This window comes from Sesamum indicum, linkage group LG10 (genome assembly GCF_026168435.1).
Source record: "Sesamum indicum cultivar Baizhima isolate 11 linkage group LG10, ASM2616843v1, whole genome shotgun sequence".
Lineage (NCBI taxonomy): Eukaryota > Viridiplantae > Streptophyta > Magnoliopsida > Lamiales > Pedaliaceae > Sesamum > Sesamum indicum.
In genome coordinates this window covers 6,703,353-6,720,730 of record NC_142666.1, presented here as the reverse complement: position 1 = coordinate 6,720,730, position 17,378 = coordinate 6,703,353, and the positions used below count along the sequence as shown (strand labels likewise).

General features: G+C 40.3%; 1 protein-coding gene across 1 annotated transcript; it reads left to right on the top strand.

The window, feature by feature from the left end:
• The first annotated feature begins 11,560 nt into the window (after window positions 1–11,560).
• LOC148786584 (uncharacterized) lies at window positions 11,561–15,563 on the top strand. Its single transcript, XM_088885927.1, has 4 exons — window positions 11,561–12,229; window positions 12,284–13,587; window positions 13,886–14,532; window positions 15,187–15,563. Exons 1-4 carry the CDS (start codon window positions 11,561–11,563, stop codon window positions 15,561–15,563), a joined length of 2,997 nt encoding a protein of 998 aa, XP_088742053.1.
• The last annotated feature ends 1,815 nt before the right edge of the window (window positions 15,564–17,378 follow it).

The window sequence follows — 17,378 nt, the reverse complement described above, 5'->3', positions numbered from 1 at the left end:
ACTGAAATACCCGTGATGCCTCACATTCCAATGAAATGTGAAATTCATATCCTGCTCAATTAACTGCAAGAATCCCATGTGCAACACCTTCATGACGAGCACAAACAAATATGGCAATAGGGGATCGCCCTGTCTGAGTCCTCTAGCACCCGCGAAAAATCCGTTCGGCTTCCCATTCATTCCCACCAAAAACGAGGGTGATGTGACACACTCCTCGATCCATCTTCTGAATACCTCAGCAAAACCAAACAACTGTAATACTACTAGGAGGAAGTCCCATTTCACAGTGTCATATGCCTTCTGAATATCAACTTTCAAAGCACATCTCGGTGGAAGGCAAACTTGGTTATAGCCAGTGAGAAGTTCCTGTGCTAATATAACATTATACCCTGTACTCCTCCCCGAGATAAAGGCAGCTTGACAGGGACTGACAATCTTTTCCAATACCACACTCAATATTTGGACAATAAGTTGAGCAATAATTTTATACAGTACAGTGCAACAAGAGATAGGTCGGAAATCAGCAACTGATATAGGGATGTGTACCTTAGGAAAGTGCCACAAGCGTACTATTGATTTGCTTGAAAAGCCACCCTGTAGGAAAGAAGTCCAATACTGCCCTCGTAAGTTCTTGCCCCATAATCGGCCATGCAACTTTTTAGAAGCCCGATGAATATCCATCAGGTCCCGATGCTTTATCCTCAGCAATATTAAAAACTGCATTTGTAACATCATCCACAATGAAAGGTGCAATAAGATGGCCAAACCTCCTCTGTCAAAATGTGCCATGCCCAAGGCCGAAGATAGCCAAAATCCATCACCTGCTGATGTCGCACGCCTCCTTACAAGGATTGGTAATAGTAGACGAATTCATTAATGACTTCATCCGACTCCGTATGTGTAACTGCTTGTGCGCCATTAATTTGCAAGATCTGATGCGTCGTCCGTCTTTACGCAATCTTGGGAAAGAACACCTTAGAGCACTGATCCCGCCCTTCATCGATTGGATCTTTGCCCGCTGTTGTAACACAATCTGCTCAATCTTGGCCGCTTTGGTATAAACAAGTTGGCAACAATGGTCCAAAAGAAGGAAAAGCTCATCCTGCCTGTTCGAGCTCACCAGGATTTGAGCCGCCTCAAGGAATCCCTTCACCAGTTGAACATTATGTGACAAGTCTCCTTTGTTCTTTCTCAACTCTCGCAAGATAGGCTTCAGTGCTTTAAGTTTTCGAGTGATGGAAAACATAGGCACTCCCACTATCTCATGCTGCCATATACTCTGCACGCTAGGAATAAAGTCCGGTGAGAGAGTAAGGAAGTTATCAAACCGGAACATACCTCCAAATTGCTGCTAATTGTCCCCATAAATCACCATCGGTGAGTGATCCGACGTGCGAGGAGTTAGGCAAGTATAGAAAACGTTTGGGAACCACACAGTCCAGGTATCATAGGTGAGCATCCGATCAAGTTGTTTCCACAAGTTGCGGGGGTTAACACTCCTGTTATGCCACGTGTACCATTCACCCTGCATTGGTAATGACAGAAGTGCAGTATTCTGGAGGCACGTGTTAAACTCATCCATCGCCAACCTAATATCGCCAGACGTACCACATACCTCACTAAGATCCCTGACCGCATTGAAATCCCTACCAACCAGCTAGGGAATATTTGTATACTGCAAAGCCAGGATTCCAGACAACCCCAGAGTTCCTGCCAATCTGGGACCTCAGTAACACCATATACAATAGTAAAAGCAATAGATTCATGCAATGCTTTAATAGTGACACGGCAGTGTAAAAATTGGGTCCCCACCTCTATCACATCAACATCAACAAAATTATCATCCCAAGTGATGCAAATACGTTTATCAATCGATACGGGATCCACATACCATTTCCAATGAGGCATCAAGATTGAATGCACATAATATTATTCATGCGAACACGTGTTTCTAATAGACCAAGAAAATGTAACCTGAACTCAGCAACTATGTCTTTGACCTCCAGCTGATGGTCCCTTTTGTTCAGGCCACGCACATTCCATACTGCTAAGTTCAACATGGATCCCCAATCGTGGGGCTGCATGACGTAGGACCCTGTGCAGTGTCATCAGTACCATCAAGTAATTGTAAAGCATCAAAGGAATTATAGATAATAAGAGCTTTACCCCTTTCTTCTCGACTTGGACCCGCGACATTTATAGGGGTCTTCCGAACCACTGCCTCCTCCTCCTCCCTATGGTCTACTGGCTCCTCGGCCCCTCGTTCAGGCATCGGTGGTACACGTGGTGCCCCCACTTTTGGTACATAGACGGAAATCGGTGCCTTAACTGGTTTGCTGGGTTTGTTCAACGCACAATCTTCAGTAGAATGCCCCAACGTCATACAATTGGTACATTTGGAGGGAGCCATTCATACTCATCGTCAATTTTATATGGCGATTCACCCCCATCCTCATCTGGCGTTATAATAATGACGTGCTTTGACAATTTAGATGAGATGTCAAGTATAACGCATACACGAGCGAAATTCAGTCTCGTGCATGCTCTCATAATAGCATTTGGGTAGAGGGGTTTACCCACTCCACTAGCCACCATGCTAAGGCCCTCCTCTATCCATAGTTCCACCGGAAGGTGGCGTAATTTAATCCAAATTAGGACTTGCGTATGCTTAAGCTTCCTCAGTACAATTCCCGATTCCCATTTTTGCACGACGATTGGCTGCCCCTGGAATAACCATGGGCCTCCCTCAATAATGTCTTCCATAGCAACAATTGATTTAAATTAGAAGAAAACAAGCCGTTTGACGTTGCGGTGACCTCCTTCAAGTCCGGCCAAACCGATAATGCGAACTCCTTCAAATAGTGGAAGTATGGCCTTTTGCCAAGAAAGTATCCGACCGCCATGGTCTTCCACCACTCAGAACCCTTGCGAATAACATACAACAATGGTCGCATAATCACCTCCCCGTTTGCACAGTAGGAGCAATATACGAGAGTGTCTTACAAGTGGAGTTTTTGAATGCATAAGCGATTTTGTCATCAACAACCGGTTCCGAACATGCATGTAACGGGATTTTATCGACAAAAAAAAACCCATAGGAATGGGAGCCCTTTTCATAGCAACTGATTTTTTTGCCATGTCTGATGACGTCATCACCTATGTCAGCAACTGGCGTCAGCTGCCATACCACCTGCCACATCACCACCTACATCATCCAAACACACCACCACTTCGCGCTTCACATCTATCCCACGCGCCGACTTCTTCGATGAAAAACTAGTCGGACTCTCTCCAGAACGCTGGAAATCATCCACCAGTCCACTGCCCATCGTCTGTGCAGCAGTCCGGTCACCATTGTCGTCGGAAAAGAAGATTGAGGCAGCGAAAAACCTGGCGCCTTCAAACCATCGTCGCCCTTCCGATTTTCCATGAACACCGGCGACAAGAGGCGTCTCCAAGCCTGGCGCAGTCCCCTAGTGTAGCACCCCCTGTCGCTACTAAGGCTATATCTTCCCTAAACGTCATGTTTAAAGTAATTCCTGTGTTTATATATATATATAGGCAACAATCATCTAATTAATACGCATACGTAATTCCAACACATCATAACAGGTAGAATCAACCTACAACATTATATATACATATCAAACTCCACAAGTAATCCCCATGCTTACGTTCTCTCTATACGAACAAAATACGATTTGTACTCTAACTGACAAAGAGGAGAAAACTGCATACTGGCCCGACCATCCTAAGTATAGCGTGTATACTTAGTTTTCGACAGGCAGACACCTCAAAGTCTACTCCTGAAAGAAAATATCAGCAGAGGAGTGAGTCTGTCACTCAGTAAGTAAATAACCACCCCTATCTATATATGTATATCAAACACAACTTCAAACAAGATAAGTAGGCAACATGCATGAAATATAGTCAATTTAATCTCAACATAATCAGCTTTATTACACCACATAGCGATCTCACAATAAAACAATCAATTAAACTTCCCTTTTTTTCCTAGTTTGCTTACTAGAAGGTGATATCATGTTTTTCCCATCAACTCGATCTCACCATTATACAATTTCAAGTGAATCCCCTTAATAGCTAGCTCATCAATCTCATTTCGCATCATAGCTCTTTTAATTCGCATCATAGCTCTTTCATTTCGCAACATCGCTGTTTTCATATCACATCTTTTTCATATTGCAACATCGCTCTTTTTATATTACATCTTTTTCATATTGCAACATAGCTCTTTTCATATAATTTCTTTCTCATATCGCATCAAAGCTCTTTTTATTTCATTTCGCCTTACAGGCTTTTCAACACATCAAGGGGTATTCACACCACAATTATATTCAATTTCCACCACTCCCTCATTTCAACATATCACCATTCTTCTAAGCAACTAGTCATGTAAAACCATATATCAATATCTTCTCAATTTTCAGGCATCCACAACACATCAAACAACAAACATAATATTTCAAGTATTTTCTCATTCTACGTACACAATATTGTCAATCAAATTAAATCATTCATCACTCATATATTTTCAGATAAACCAACGTCAGCATGAACAACAAATTTATATAGCAGTAATACCACAAATAAAGGAGACATATATAGATAATACTAATTATTTACTTACCTCGACTTCACACGCTTTTATCTACTCAATCGATAATTGTCACCTTATCCTCATATCCTATAATGAGTTATACCACAAACAATTAGTATATCGAGAATATTGTAATTTTTTTTAAATATAATATTAAATACTATTTGTACAATTTTTAATAATTTTTTTAATATTTCTTTTCTATCGAAATATAAATCTTCGTTCTAGTTCTTTGTAGTAACTAGACCCTCTAGGCTTCATAAAGATATTTATAATTTATCAAGTAATTTATAGAAATTCATTTAACCAAAACCCCTTATATATTTATATCTATCATTTTTAATAACATCCTTAAATTAAGTTATCATTAAAACCCTCATTTTTCCTCATTAATAACATAATATTTCTTAAATATAATTTCAGAAATATTTCTATGAATTTTCTATCAATTTCTCGCTATTATATAATTTAATTAAACAATAATACATAGAATTATGTATTTGGTTAATAATTCCTATGGAATTGTATAAATTAGTTATAGTAATATTCAAATCTAATAAATTTAATAATATAATTAACCAACGATATCATGTTTATATCTGATTTGATATTTAATTCAACACTATTTTAAATAGCCAAACTCGTAAAATATTCCGGTTAAATAGTACATCACTCAATATACACAATATTTAATAAACGGACTAATTAAATACAATTATATGAATTAATATAAATTAAAATTAGGATTTTCTTACCTCGGTTTCTTTTTCTTTCCAAAGAATTGTAATTTCACAATTGCATTTGTGTGTGTGTGTTATGTGTTGTGTGTGTGTGTGTATGTGCAAATCAAGAGAGAAGAGAGTTAGGCGGTGGGGGTGATGGCCCACCAAGCCCACTCTCAACTCTCTCTTTCTAATTCATATATATATATATATATATATATATATTACTTACTAATATATATATAATATTACTATTATTTTATTTATTAATTAGACTTTTCTCAAAATATTCATTACGTCCTTCCTAAATTTCTTGATTAATATAAGTTGCCCCCAAATATTATAACAAACTCCAATTTAATTTATTCAAATTTTATTATATTTCAATTATGGTCTATAATTTATTTACTAATCACTAAATCTTATAAGAATTTGTCAATTAATCCTACAATTATGTATTATAATCTTTGGGGCCTAGCCACCCGAATATCAACAGTCATCGTCCTCGCCGGAAAACAACGCGTCATCACTTCCTTACCAAAACGCGCCTCCCATTTGTTTTTCGACTCGCACAGAGCCATCGTCGCGTCGTGGTCGCTGGCATCAATCACAGTGGTGGCTAGACGAATAAATTCAACCATGTTGAACGCACCATCCTCCTCCAACCTCTGTCTGCCATTGTTGTCCCTTGAAGGTGCGCCGCCAAACCTAGTTTAGGGCGGCGCACCAAAACCTCATCATTCCCGATCAAGTTTGCTCCTCTTTCCATCGACATGCCATCCCCAACCTCTAAAACCTTTGGGTCATCTTCTTCAAGCACCAGATCGTCACTTTTCTTAGGTGGCGTTTCATCTTCCAATGGCGACTTTTCGGATTGCGCGTGAAAACTCACCGGTCGTTGAAAATCTGACCACGACAATCCAGCTCTCGTCGTCCATCATCACCTTCGACCTCCCCTTCATCGGCTGGAGCCCCCTCCTCATCGCCGGCCAAGGGTGTAGTAGCTAGGACATGTGTGTGTGTGTTTTGTGGTGTGCTAATATGTGTGCGAGAAGAGAGAGAATTTTGAGAGTTCATTTTTTTTTTACTCATCAATTATAGTATGGGATTAGTCCTTGGACTTGAGGTACCATGGCAGTTGCATGCATGTGATGGTTGTATCTTGGATTTGACGAAAGATGATCGTATCTTGGATGTGATCATTACAAGTCTTGTTCAGTACAATCAGAATATGTAGTGAGAACGGTAGGTTCCAAGATAAAATTCGTAACCTTTCAGTATATGACAGCCGAGTCTCCTATGCGCTCTGAGATGGTTCGTGTTCTTAGAGTCTATGGCTTCAGGAATTGGTTGAGTAGGAAATGGTTTCCTACGTCAATCAATAGAGCAAACGCATCTCGAGTTATCGAGCATAGTATCTAGTCCAGAATGAGAACCGATGCCCAATTCCATACCCTAGACTTAGATCGGGAGACGGAAGATGGAAGGATCGTACCCGTATGGTACTCGGGATCCTCAATGTTCACGCCAACATTCACATAGTCTATAGTGTCATGGACCATTGCTAGACGGCCACCTATAGTGATCGGAATTTCTGATTAATTGTTAATTGGAAATAAATTAATTAAATCTAATTTAATTAATCATTGTGTTAGACACAAGCCCAAAACTAGCTCAGGATGAACCTAAAGAGTCACACACAAATCACTATGGAATTGGTGGAACTAATTCAAGAAGAAATGAATTAATTTAATCCAATTAAATTAATTCAAGGAGAATATATATAAATGATGGATCATTTATTTAGCAATCCATTTGATGGATGGCTCAAGAATTAATTAACTGGATTAATTAATTTTTGGGTTTAACACCTTTAAATTAATTGGATTAATTTATTAGATTTGACTTAATTAATTAATTGAATCAATTAATTAGTATTTGTCTCAGATTTATTTAATTGGATTAAATGAATCCTTGAACTTAATTAGGCTAAAATTAATTTAATTAATTATTGTCCAATGGACTTTGGTTGGGCTTGATTTAATTTGATTAAATCAAGCCCAGTGCATATTTGAAATCCAAGCCCATTTGAGGGTGTTAGAGCAAGTTAAGAAGGAGTTGAAACTCCTCTCCATGATGAACATGATGGAGGAGCTATTTCATCGTGGTTGGAGGTTATGCATGTGGTTGTATTGCTTGTTCTGGAGGCAAACTTAGTAGTTATTGAATTTTGAATTCAATTGTATGTGATATACAAAACTACACATATATCCAACATAACCAACACAAATATTCTCCTTTTTGTTCTATATTGAATTGGATTCAAATTAGAATACACAAAAATAATCCAAAAGCACTAAACAATAGTGTTGTGTTTGGAGTTGTTTTTCTTCTTGTTCTTTGTTCTATCTAGCAATAGAAAAAGAACTATACCTTTTCCATTTTTTGGTGTGGACAACTTAGAGGAATTCTAGTTTGAATTCTCAAGTGAACGGAACGGGAGAACATAAAGGGAACAATGCATGTTGCAGTTTTTCTAAAGAAACAAAAGGTAAAGTTTCATATTATGTTTCTATACCTTTTGTTTCATCCTCTAGCCACATGTCTAGCTATTTATATGGTTATTATTATGCTTTTAACAAACACCGAACGCCCGAAAATTCAAAGGGAACACCCCTTTGAACCGATTTTAAATTTTTTATTTCACGCTTCCGTCGTATTCCTGGGCCATACCTATTCTTTTAGTGGTATTAGAGCCCGTTTCGGTGTTGTGGCTTTAGGATTAACATGTTATTATGTGTTGAGCATGAACAACGTATTTAATTTGCTTCTGGAAAGCATGTTTTATGGCTTTGAAGCATGATTATATATATTAGAAAATATATATTAATTTTGCTTTTAAATTATGGATATCTATGCACTTTTGTTTTGAAAATTGGATTTTCTATAAATGCATGATTTTATTTCAATTTTTAATTACAGAAATTCAAAAAATAAATTGAAAAGCAGAGCACTACAACCATTGTTGCCCTGCGGGGCGCGCACCCCCTGTAGCATGTGTGCCAGCAGGGCGACAACACGCAGGCGCATGCCCAACGCGCGCGTGCGGCCTGCAACGGACGACCGTCTGCTGTATCGAACGGTTAGGCCGTTTTATGCAGTTTTTTTTCCAGAAAATTGGATTTTCCTGATTTATGCAATTTTTCTAAAACTATTAATTTTGGCTAATTTTAATTTTAGTTAAATCGGATTTTTCTAAAATTAAATTGTACTTTAAACTAATTTGGAAATGGTTTCCAAACAAACAAAAAAAAAATTGTACATTGGATGTATGGATGATATCCATCTTTTAATTGCATTATTAGTATGTTATATTTTAATTTAAGTATATTTTAATTCGGTATTTGATATTGGATATCAATTGTTAAATACATGGATCGTATTTATTTGTTTAACATTTTTATATATAAATGTGTTAATTATTGTTTATTGGATAAACAATGGGGATGATCACAAAGCCCATTGACCGAACGTATGGTTCATTTTTATGTTGGGTGAGGCCTGCTTGCCTCTTTGTTTTAATTCCTTCTTTCAATTTTTTTAGCATTGGTAATAAGGCTTGGTTTCTCCCTCCTTTTGTACTTCCCCCAACTTTTGATTGGGGTTTTTATTTTTGACGTATGATGTGTTTGGAATGCGTTTATACTGAATCATTAAAACTTTGTCAAGCAAAATGTTATAATGATGAGGTCTCGGCCACAACTAACTTGAACTTTCACTTCGATGGTCCAAGTAAATATTAGGCCCAAAATGGAATTAAATCAAATGGTTTGATAATTCTAAGCCTTCCATCCACGATAATGTAGTGTGGATGCTACTTCTACCCTTTTGTGATCTTACGAGTCATGGCACATTTAGGATAGAAGAAAACTACACTATTATTATGAACAAATGGAATATACTTCTGTTTCCTGTCTCACGAGTCAGTACAATATGTCAGACATCAGTTTAACTCGCATGCCCATGAGTTAGCTAGACATGTTAGGCTAAATGGGGAAGGCAGACTGTTGAGAGTTGTTTTATCTATTTGATATTTTATTGAAAAGTCATATCCCTATTAAGAAATTAAAAATAAAAGAATAAAAGTTAATATATCATTTCAATAACTATAAAAACTTACATATAATGCTAGTTATTTTATTTATTCATTAATGACTTTATATAGAGAACAAAAAGAAAATATCCCTTAATTGAATGTCATATTTAATATTATTTTATATGAATTTAGCAGTTGAAAATACATACACATAGGAAAAGATTTTTTAGAAAGTGTAACATAATACATTAAGTGTAATACAATTCTGTTTGTTTATGTTTTCATTTTCACTAAAGTGAAAACATTATACTTATTTTTATTGAAAATATATTTATTTGATATTATAGTCCAATATAAAAGACATTTAGGAGATCGCACGTCAAGATCGTTGGATCGCATGTGGCCCATTGTGACTTGATGAAGTCTCTATCGGGCCGGGCGGATCCAGGTCCGATCCGCTAATTGGCCCCGACAGATATTCATCTTTGAAGCTGCTTAGTCATTGCATGCATGGCCATGAAGGTGACACATGTTCAAGAGTGGGCCAACAACCCCACTGCTTATAAATACTCCGATTTGCAGAGAGAGGAGGTGCACATTACACACACATTTCACTTGCACATTTAGATCGCAACATTTTCTTTCGATCCTCGTTTGACTTAAGCTTCAGAGTGTCATCGTCGGGACGAACCCGACTAATTTTTTTTTATTTCTAGATAACATGTTTGGATCAGTGACGTGAGGGGGTCGTGATCGTAGATCGTGACCAAACGTGATGGAGTCGGATCAATTTTGTTAGTGGTTAAATTTTTCCTTTTCCAATTGGAGGCTGGCGTTCATTGTTAGTTAACAAATTAGTTAGGGAGTTAATTGGTTTTCTTCTTCAGCCTTGTATTTGTATTACAATTTAAGGAGCTCTACGAGTTCTCTTGAGCTCATGAGATTCAATTGATTTCTACTAGATATTTTTCACAAAATGTTCTCCAGAATGCAAAGAGAAATATCCTCATCTATCGTTGGTTTGATTCCTCTGATTTTCACATGGTATGAGAGCCATCATTTTTATGGTCTCTGCATATCATTGTTCTAAATCATAGTGTCTTTGATATTTTATTTGGAACGACAAGCACTTCGAATACTACCTCTGAAACCCAACCTAGAATAGTTATGATTTCTGCTCCTTTGAACAATAATCACTGGTTGTCATGGAGCAGATTTGTGTGCATCGCACTTAAAGAAGAAACAAGCTTAGCTTCATTCATGGAGCTATGACAATGGAGAATCACTTATTCGACTGTAAGGACTTGGATATTGAGTACTGTATCCAAAGATATTGTAAATGCATTTATATGCCAGTTCTGCGCAGTGCATTGTGGTTAGAGTTGGAAGCATGATATGGAGAGTGTGATAGTACACTTCTATATAAAATACAAAAAGAGATTACTTCTATGTCACAAGGTAGTTTGACTGTGACCACATATTACACCAAATTGAAGCAGTTGTGGGATGAGTTACTTTATTTGATGCTGCCTACAATGTGTAGTTGTGGAAACTGTGAATGTGGCTGCAATAAGACTAAAGTTGATCAGGATGATGCAAGTCAATTGATTCAGTTCCTTATGGGGTTGAATGATTCCTTTGACAACATAAGGAACCGAATTTTGGTACTTGAACCTCTTCCTAAGGTTAAAAGGTCAACTCTATGGTCTCAAGAGTCGATTGACAATGACAAGTGAATCTAGAATTTGCAGAGGTTGGGAGAACTCTGCAATGTAGGTTAGAACTTTTGAACCTCGAGGGGAACATAGGTCTTAAGAACTTTATGAAAAGAAAGGAACCTGTGGACAAGAAAAATTTGTACTGTGATCAGTGCAACAGATCTGATGAGGATGTCACAAGGAAAAGGAGATTAAAATAAGGTGTTGCTAGTTGGTCGGATAGAAGATCGCAGGTCGAAGTGGATAAAGAACATAAACAAGGTCGCAGAGTGAGGTCACAGGATCGCATGTGACACATTGTGGCTTGATGACGTCTCAAATCGGGCCTAGGGGACCCGGATCCGACCCGCAATAATCATCGGACAGGTGTCCATCGAAGAAGCAGCTTAGTCACCCATGGGTGAGCATGGAGCCACAGCTTAGTCACTGCATGGGAAAGATCCGAAGCCGATTCAGGAGTCATGAGAAGGCTCAAGATCGTGGAAAGGGAGTTCAGAAAGAGGTCAACCCAAGAGATAGTGCGCCTGTGAAAGGCATAATTTATACCATCGCGGGAGGACCTGAAGGAGGTGATTCTAGAAGATCTAGGAAGAGACAAAATAGAAGTGACCAGAGAGATCAGTTGGTCGCGAGCATCGAGCCAGAGGAAGAAATAACTTTCAGAACTAAAGATGTCGTAGGAAAAGCGGGGTCGCAGAATGACCCCATGGTAATCAGACTGGATATAGCCAATTTCACCGTCCGGAAAGTTTTGATTGATAATGGAAGCTCGGCAGATATCATCCTCAGGGATGTTGTGATCAAGATGGGGCTAGAGAATGCACAGTTAGAACTTGTGAGGACCCCACTGGTTGGATTTGGAGGAACTGAGATCGTGCCGTTGGGAACCCTTGATCTGCCTGTATCCATGGGGGAGGAACCTCGGAGAAAAACGCTGATGATCAAATTTTTAGTAGTAGACACGCCGTTTGCATATAATGTCATCCTGGGGAGACCTGGGCTGAATGCTTTCCGAGAAATAGTGTCTACGTACCATTTGAAAGTGAAATTTCCAACCAAAGCCGGAGTAGGTGAGGTGATCTGCGACTAGGAGGAAGCGTGTAAATGTTACAATCTATCCCTGAAAAAGGGTGAAAGCACAGATAAAAGAAGGAAACTAGATGTCATTGGGGGAGGAGACCAGGTACCAGAAGAGAAAACTCAGAGAATTCAGCCAGCTGAGGCCCATAAAATTGTAGAGGTGATCCAAGGAGATCCTTCTAAAACTACCAGAATAGGATTGCATTTAGGCGAGCAGTTGGAAACAATGATGGTATCACTGCTAAGGAAAAATGCTGATGTCTTTGCGTGGAGTTCGTCTGACTTTGTGGGTGTGGCACCTGAAGTGATCATGCATCGGCTAAATGTGGACCCTACCATGCGACCTGTACAACAGAAAAAGAGAAATTTTAGCATAGAGAAAAACCAAGTTATTAAGGAAGAAGTGGAAAGGCTGTTAAATGCAGGGTATATTTCTGAAGTTCAATATACCGAGTGGTTATCCAATATTGTTGTAGTTCAGAAACCCGGAGGGAAGTGGAGAGTTTGTATCGACTTCACGGATTTGAACAAGGCATGCCCGAAAGACCCATACCCGCTTCCTCGAATTGATGCATTGGTGGATTCGACGGCAGGATATGAACTATTCTCCATGATGGATGCTTACCAGGGCTACCATCAGATTTTCATGGCAGAAGAGGATCAGAGCAAGACTTCCTTTGTGACTGAAAGAGGAATATATTGCTACAAGGTGATGCCCTTTGGGCTGAAGAATGCAGGGGCCACATACCAACGGTTAGTGAATAGGATGTTTGAAGATCAGATAGGGAGAACCATGGAGGTTTATGTTGATGATATACTGGTAAAGAGCTCGAGGTCGCATGATCATATAGTTTACCTTGAACAAACTTTTGCGATGCTCAGGAAGTACAGAATGAAACTAAATCCGATGAAATGTACTTTCGGAGTGACAGGGGGAAAATTTCTGGGGTACCTAGTCAGTGAACGTGGAATTGAGATGAACCCCGAGAAGATAGAGGCAATACTAAAGCTAAAGTCGCCAGCCATCGTCAAAGAAGTCCACAAACTTACCGGTAAGCTCGCATCCCTCAGTCGTTTTATCTCTAAATCATCATATCAAAATCTACCTTTGCTTAAAGTGTTGAGAAAAATCAAGAATTTTGAGTGGACTGACGAGTGTGAGCAAGCATTTCAAGACTTAAAAACGTACTTGCGCTCACCACCGCTGCTTGCAAATCCAAAGGGAAATGAGGTGTTATATGTGTACCTGGTCGTTTCTGAGAATGCAGTTAGTTTAGCCTTGGTTAGAGAAGAAGGTGGGGTGCAGAGTCCGATATACTATGTGAGCAAGGTGTTGCAAGGGGCGGAGAAAAGGTATGCACAGATTGAGAAGCTAGCACTTGCACTTATTGTGACGGCCCGCTAACTGCGACCTTACTTCCAAGGTCATCGCATAGTTCTCTTAAACGCTAATGTGTTGGCGCGACCAGAGGCCTCGGGTAGGCTTGTGAAGTGGGTAGTAGAACTGGGGAATTTGATATTGAATACCAAGCTCGGACGTCATTGAAAGGACAAGTATTAGCAGATTTCATGGTCGAGCTCGTCGGCGAGCCTGAGACTGAGCCCGAGCTAGAAAAATGGATGTTGTATGTGGACGGATCCTCTAATGCAGGAAATGGAGAATTGGGATATTGATACAAGATCCAAGAAACATAGAGATCGAGGTCGCCGCTCGACTATCTTTCCCAGTCACTAACAACGAAGCCGAATATGAAGCTCTTATTATGGGGTTGGAGTTATCACTAGAAGCGGGTGCAAAAGATTTAGAAGTGTTCACAGATTCGCAGCTTGTTGCTTTGCAGATAGAGGGTATTTATGAGACCAAGGAGGAAAGCATGATACTATATCATACCAAAGCGAAATCCATAATATCTAAGTTTAATAAATGCCAAGTGCATCAAATTCCGCGACATGAAAATGACAGAGCCGATTCACTATCGAAGTTTAGGGCTACTCTCTCGGGGATCAGAGATCGCAAGATAACTATGATGATCAAAGAAACATCCGCGATCGCTGAAAGTGTTGACGTTAATGTGGTAAACGAAAAGCCGTCATGGAAGGATGAGATCGTTCGATACCTGAAAGAAGGAATTTTACCTGCTGACCCCATTGTTGCACGAAGATTGAAAGCAAGAGCAGCTCGTTTTACATTGGTTGATGAACAGTTAGACAAAAGGACCATAGAAGGACCATTGTTGAAATGTCTTGATACGGAGAAAGCTAAATACGTGATGAGAGAGATTCATGAAGGGAGTTGTGGTAATCACTTTGGGGGAAGGTCGTTAGCACAAAAAGTTATTAGGCAAGGGTTTTTCTGGCCAACCCTGGTGAAAGATACGAAAGAGTTAGTCAAAAAATGCGAAGCTTGCCAAAAATTCGCAGCGCAAATTCATGCACCCACGACCCAAATGGAACCAGTTAAGATCGCCTGTCCCTTCGATCAATGGGGGATAGACATCTTAGGGCCTTTCCCCACCGCACGATCTCAGAAAAAATTTATTGTGGTAGCTGTGGAGTATTTCTCCAAATAGGTAGAAGCGGAGGCTGTAGCTAAAGTGACAGAGGGGAACATGATTGAATTCATATGGAAGAACATCATATGCCGATTTGGGGTCCCTAGAATCTTAATATCAGATAATGGCACTCAATTCCAAGGGAAGAAAATCACAAATTGGTGTAAAGAACTAAAAATTCAGCAAAACGTTACCGCAGTAGGACACCCGCAGTCGAATGGACAGGTCGAGGTCGTTAACAGGACCATCCTTCAGCATTTGAAAACAAGATTAAGTTCCAAAGGATCATGGTTGGATGAATTACCTGGGGTTTTGTGAGCATACCGAACTACTCCTAGATCCTCAACAGGTGAAACTCCTTTTTGGCTTGTATTTGGTACTGAAGCTCTTATTCCTGCAGAGATAGGCGAGGAATCACATCGAGTGACTATGTATGACCCTGCAACCAATCACGAGGAGCGCTTGTTGGACTTGGAGTTGATTGAGGAGAAAAGAGAGGTCGCATACGCGAGAATGCTGCACCATAAGGGTTTGATGATGAAAAGTTACAACAAAAAATTGAAACCCAGACAATTCCAAGTTGGAGACCTCGTTCTGAAGAAAGTGGAGATATCGAAACACGTGGGAAAGCTTGACCCAGAGGGAAGGACCCTACAAAGTCACAGAGATCAAACGAAGAGGCACCTACCGCCTGCAGGATATGGAGGGTCGAGATCTACCCAGACCATGGAACATCCAAAACATGAAGAAATTTTATGCGTAATTGTGAACCTATAAAAGGTCATGTATCCACATGTAAATAGTGATCTCTTTTGTACCTGAGAAAGGTCTAGCTCGAGGCCGGTGAACAGCCATGTACATTGTATCTGAAAAAGATCATTTGCATATATATATTATCATCTTCCTTTCCTGCAACCTATCTTGTTGAGCGTTTGATCTATCTGTTTAATTCTAGAATCTGGAAAAAAGATCACAGGATCTAAAAAAGATCGTAGAATCTACAAAAGATCATTCGATCTGAAAAAGATCGTAGAATCTGAAAAAGATCATTCGATCTGGAAAAGATCGTAGGACCTGTAAATGATCGCTTGATCTAAAAAGAGCGAAAGTACTTGGGAGAGGTCACAGAAATCAGAGATCACTTGATCATCCGTTCATAAGATCTTTATGATTTGAGGAAAAACGCTGCACCGGCATCTAATCCAAACATTCAAGAGCACAATTTACACGTTCGTTGAAAATTGGGAAACTATCATGCATTGAATCGATAAAGTCGGTAAACATGGCAAAAGTTCAAAAAAGTCATTACAAAATATATGATCAAAAAGCATGAACAGTCAAAATATGATTGTTTCTCTAACCCTCGGTCTATACAAAAAATTCTCAAAATATTTGCAGGAATGCTGGTCACAAGGTCAGGTGGTCGAGCTCATTCATCCATGGCCTCCACATCTTCCATTAAGCTCGCGAATTCAGTTCCTTCAATCGGAGGGGTTGGCTCTACGGGGTATGGTTGAAAGTTCTCATCCACAAAGGGGTTGAGCTTGTCTTGATCGAACCCTTCAGCGAACGCCTCTAGCTTATTGGCTTGAGCCTTTGCACTTTTTGAAACCCTGCATCATGTAGACGCTCGCCTTGATCTCGACCGCTGTATCAAAGACTGGAGTCTTCAAAAAATCTCGAGCTCCTTCCAACCGAGCACTGCGAATTCGAGCGGCGAACTCAGGAGAGTTTAAAAACTCCTCCCGACCTTCTGTGCGACCTTGCACAAGACTAGCCTCCTGGCCAGCGGAAAAGCTCGACCTCTGACCCTCTTCACGCGCCCTAGCGACCTCAATACCGTGTGACTCCACGATCTCCCTTAGTCGAGCGACCTCAACCTCGAGACCTACTTTCACCTCGTCGAGGCGCTGACGCTCCTCTCCCCACTCCCTCTCTTTCGCTCGGATATCATTCCGAAGCTCGCGATACTTTTCTTGGGCCTCTTGGCGACGCTTGCGAAGGACGGTACACTTGATTGAAAGCGATCGCATGAAAGATCTGGCCTGCAGAGATGGTACATCGGATCAGAAGAGAAAAGGTTGAGATAAATACGGAGATCAAAGCGATTAACTATGCCAAGGCGTGGGCACCAAACTGCTCCAATCAAGGGTAGGGGTAGGAGAGGAGTGCAGCCTGGTCGTGGGGTAGGTTGGTGTGCCTATAAATCTCATAAGATTCCTGTCCCGCCTCGCTGTTCAGGATAGTGTTGAGGTTGGAGACCCTCCAGTTGGGTGCAAGTCGGGTCCCAGTCAGTTCAGCCGACCTTTGAGACTCCGTGCGATGAGCAGCCTGGGCAGACACTTCCCATTCCTCGACCTCCTTCAAGCGACCGAGATTTTCGTCCTTAGTAGCTCAGGCAGTAGCGTTTTCTTCCTCAGATCGCCTATTAAAATGCGACCTCCCATGCCTAGACCTAGGGGGGGGAATTGTGCTTGCGCTTCCGTTGGCGGCTAGAACCAATAGCTTCACCTCCGATCTGCGAGCTAACCATCTCAGTGCTGGGGGAAGCATCTCGAACTGGCTGAGGAGGGAGGTCCTGAGGATGAATCT

Excerpts from the sequence above, each read along its gene's own strand:
- LOC148786584 (XM_088885927.1), top strand. The coding sequence starts at position 11,561 with ATGGAGCCACAGCTTAGTCACTGCATGGGAAAGATCCGAAGCCGATTC. Across the intron at positions 12,230-12,283 it reads CCAAAGCCGGAGTAGGTGAG|GGTGAAAGCACAGATAAAAG; the intron begins GTGATCTGCGAC and ends TCCCTGAAAAAG. Across the intron at positions 14,533-15,186 it reads GATTCATGAAGGGAGTTGTG|AGATAGGCGAGGAATCACAT; the intron begins GTAATCACTTTG and ends TTATTCCTGCAG.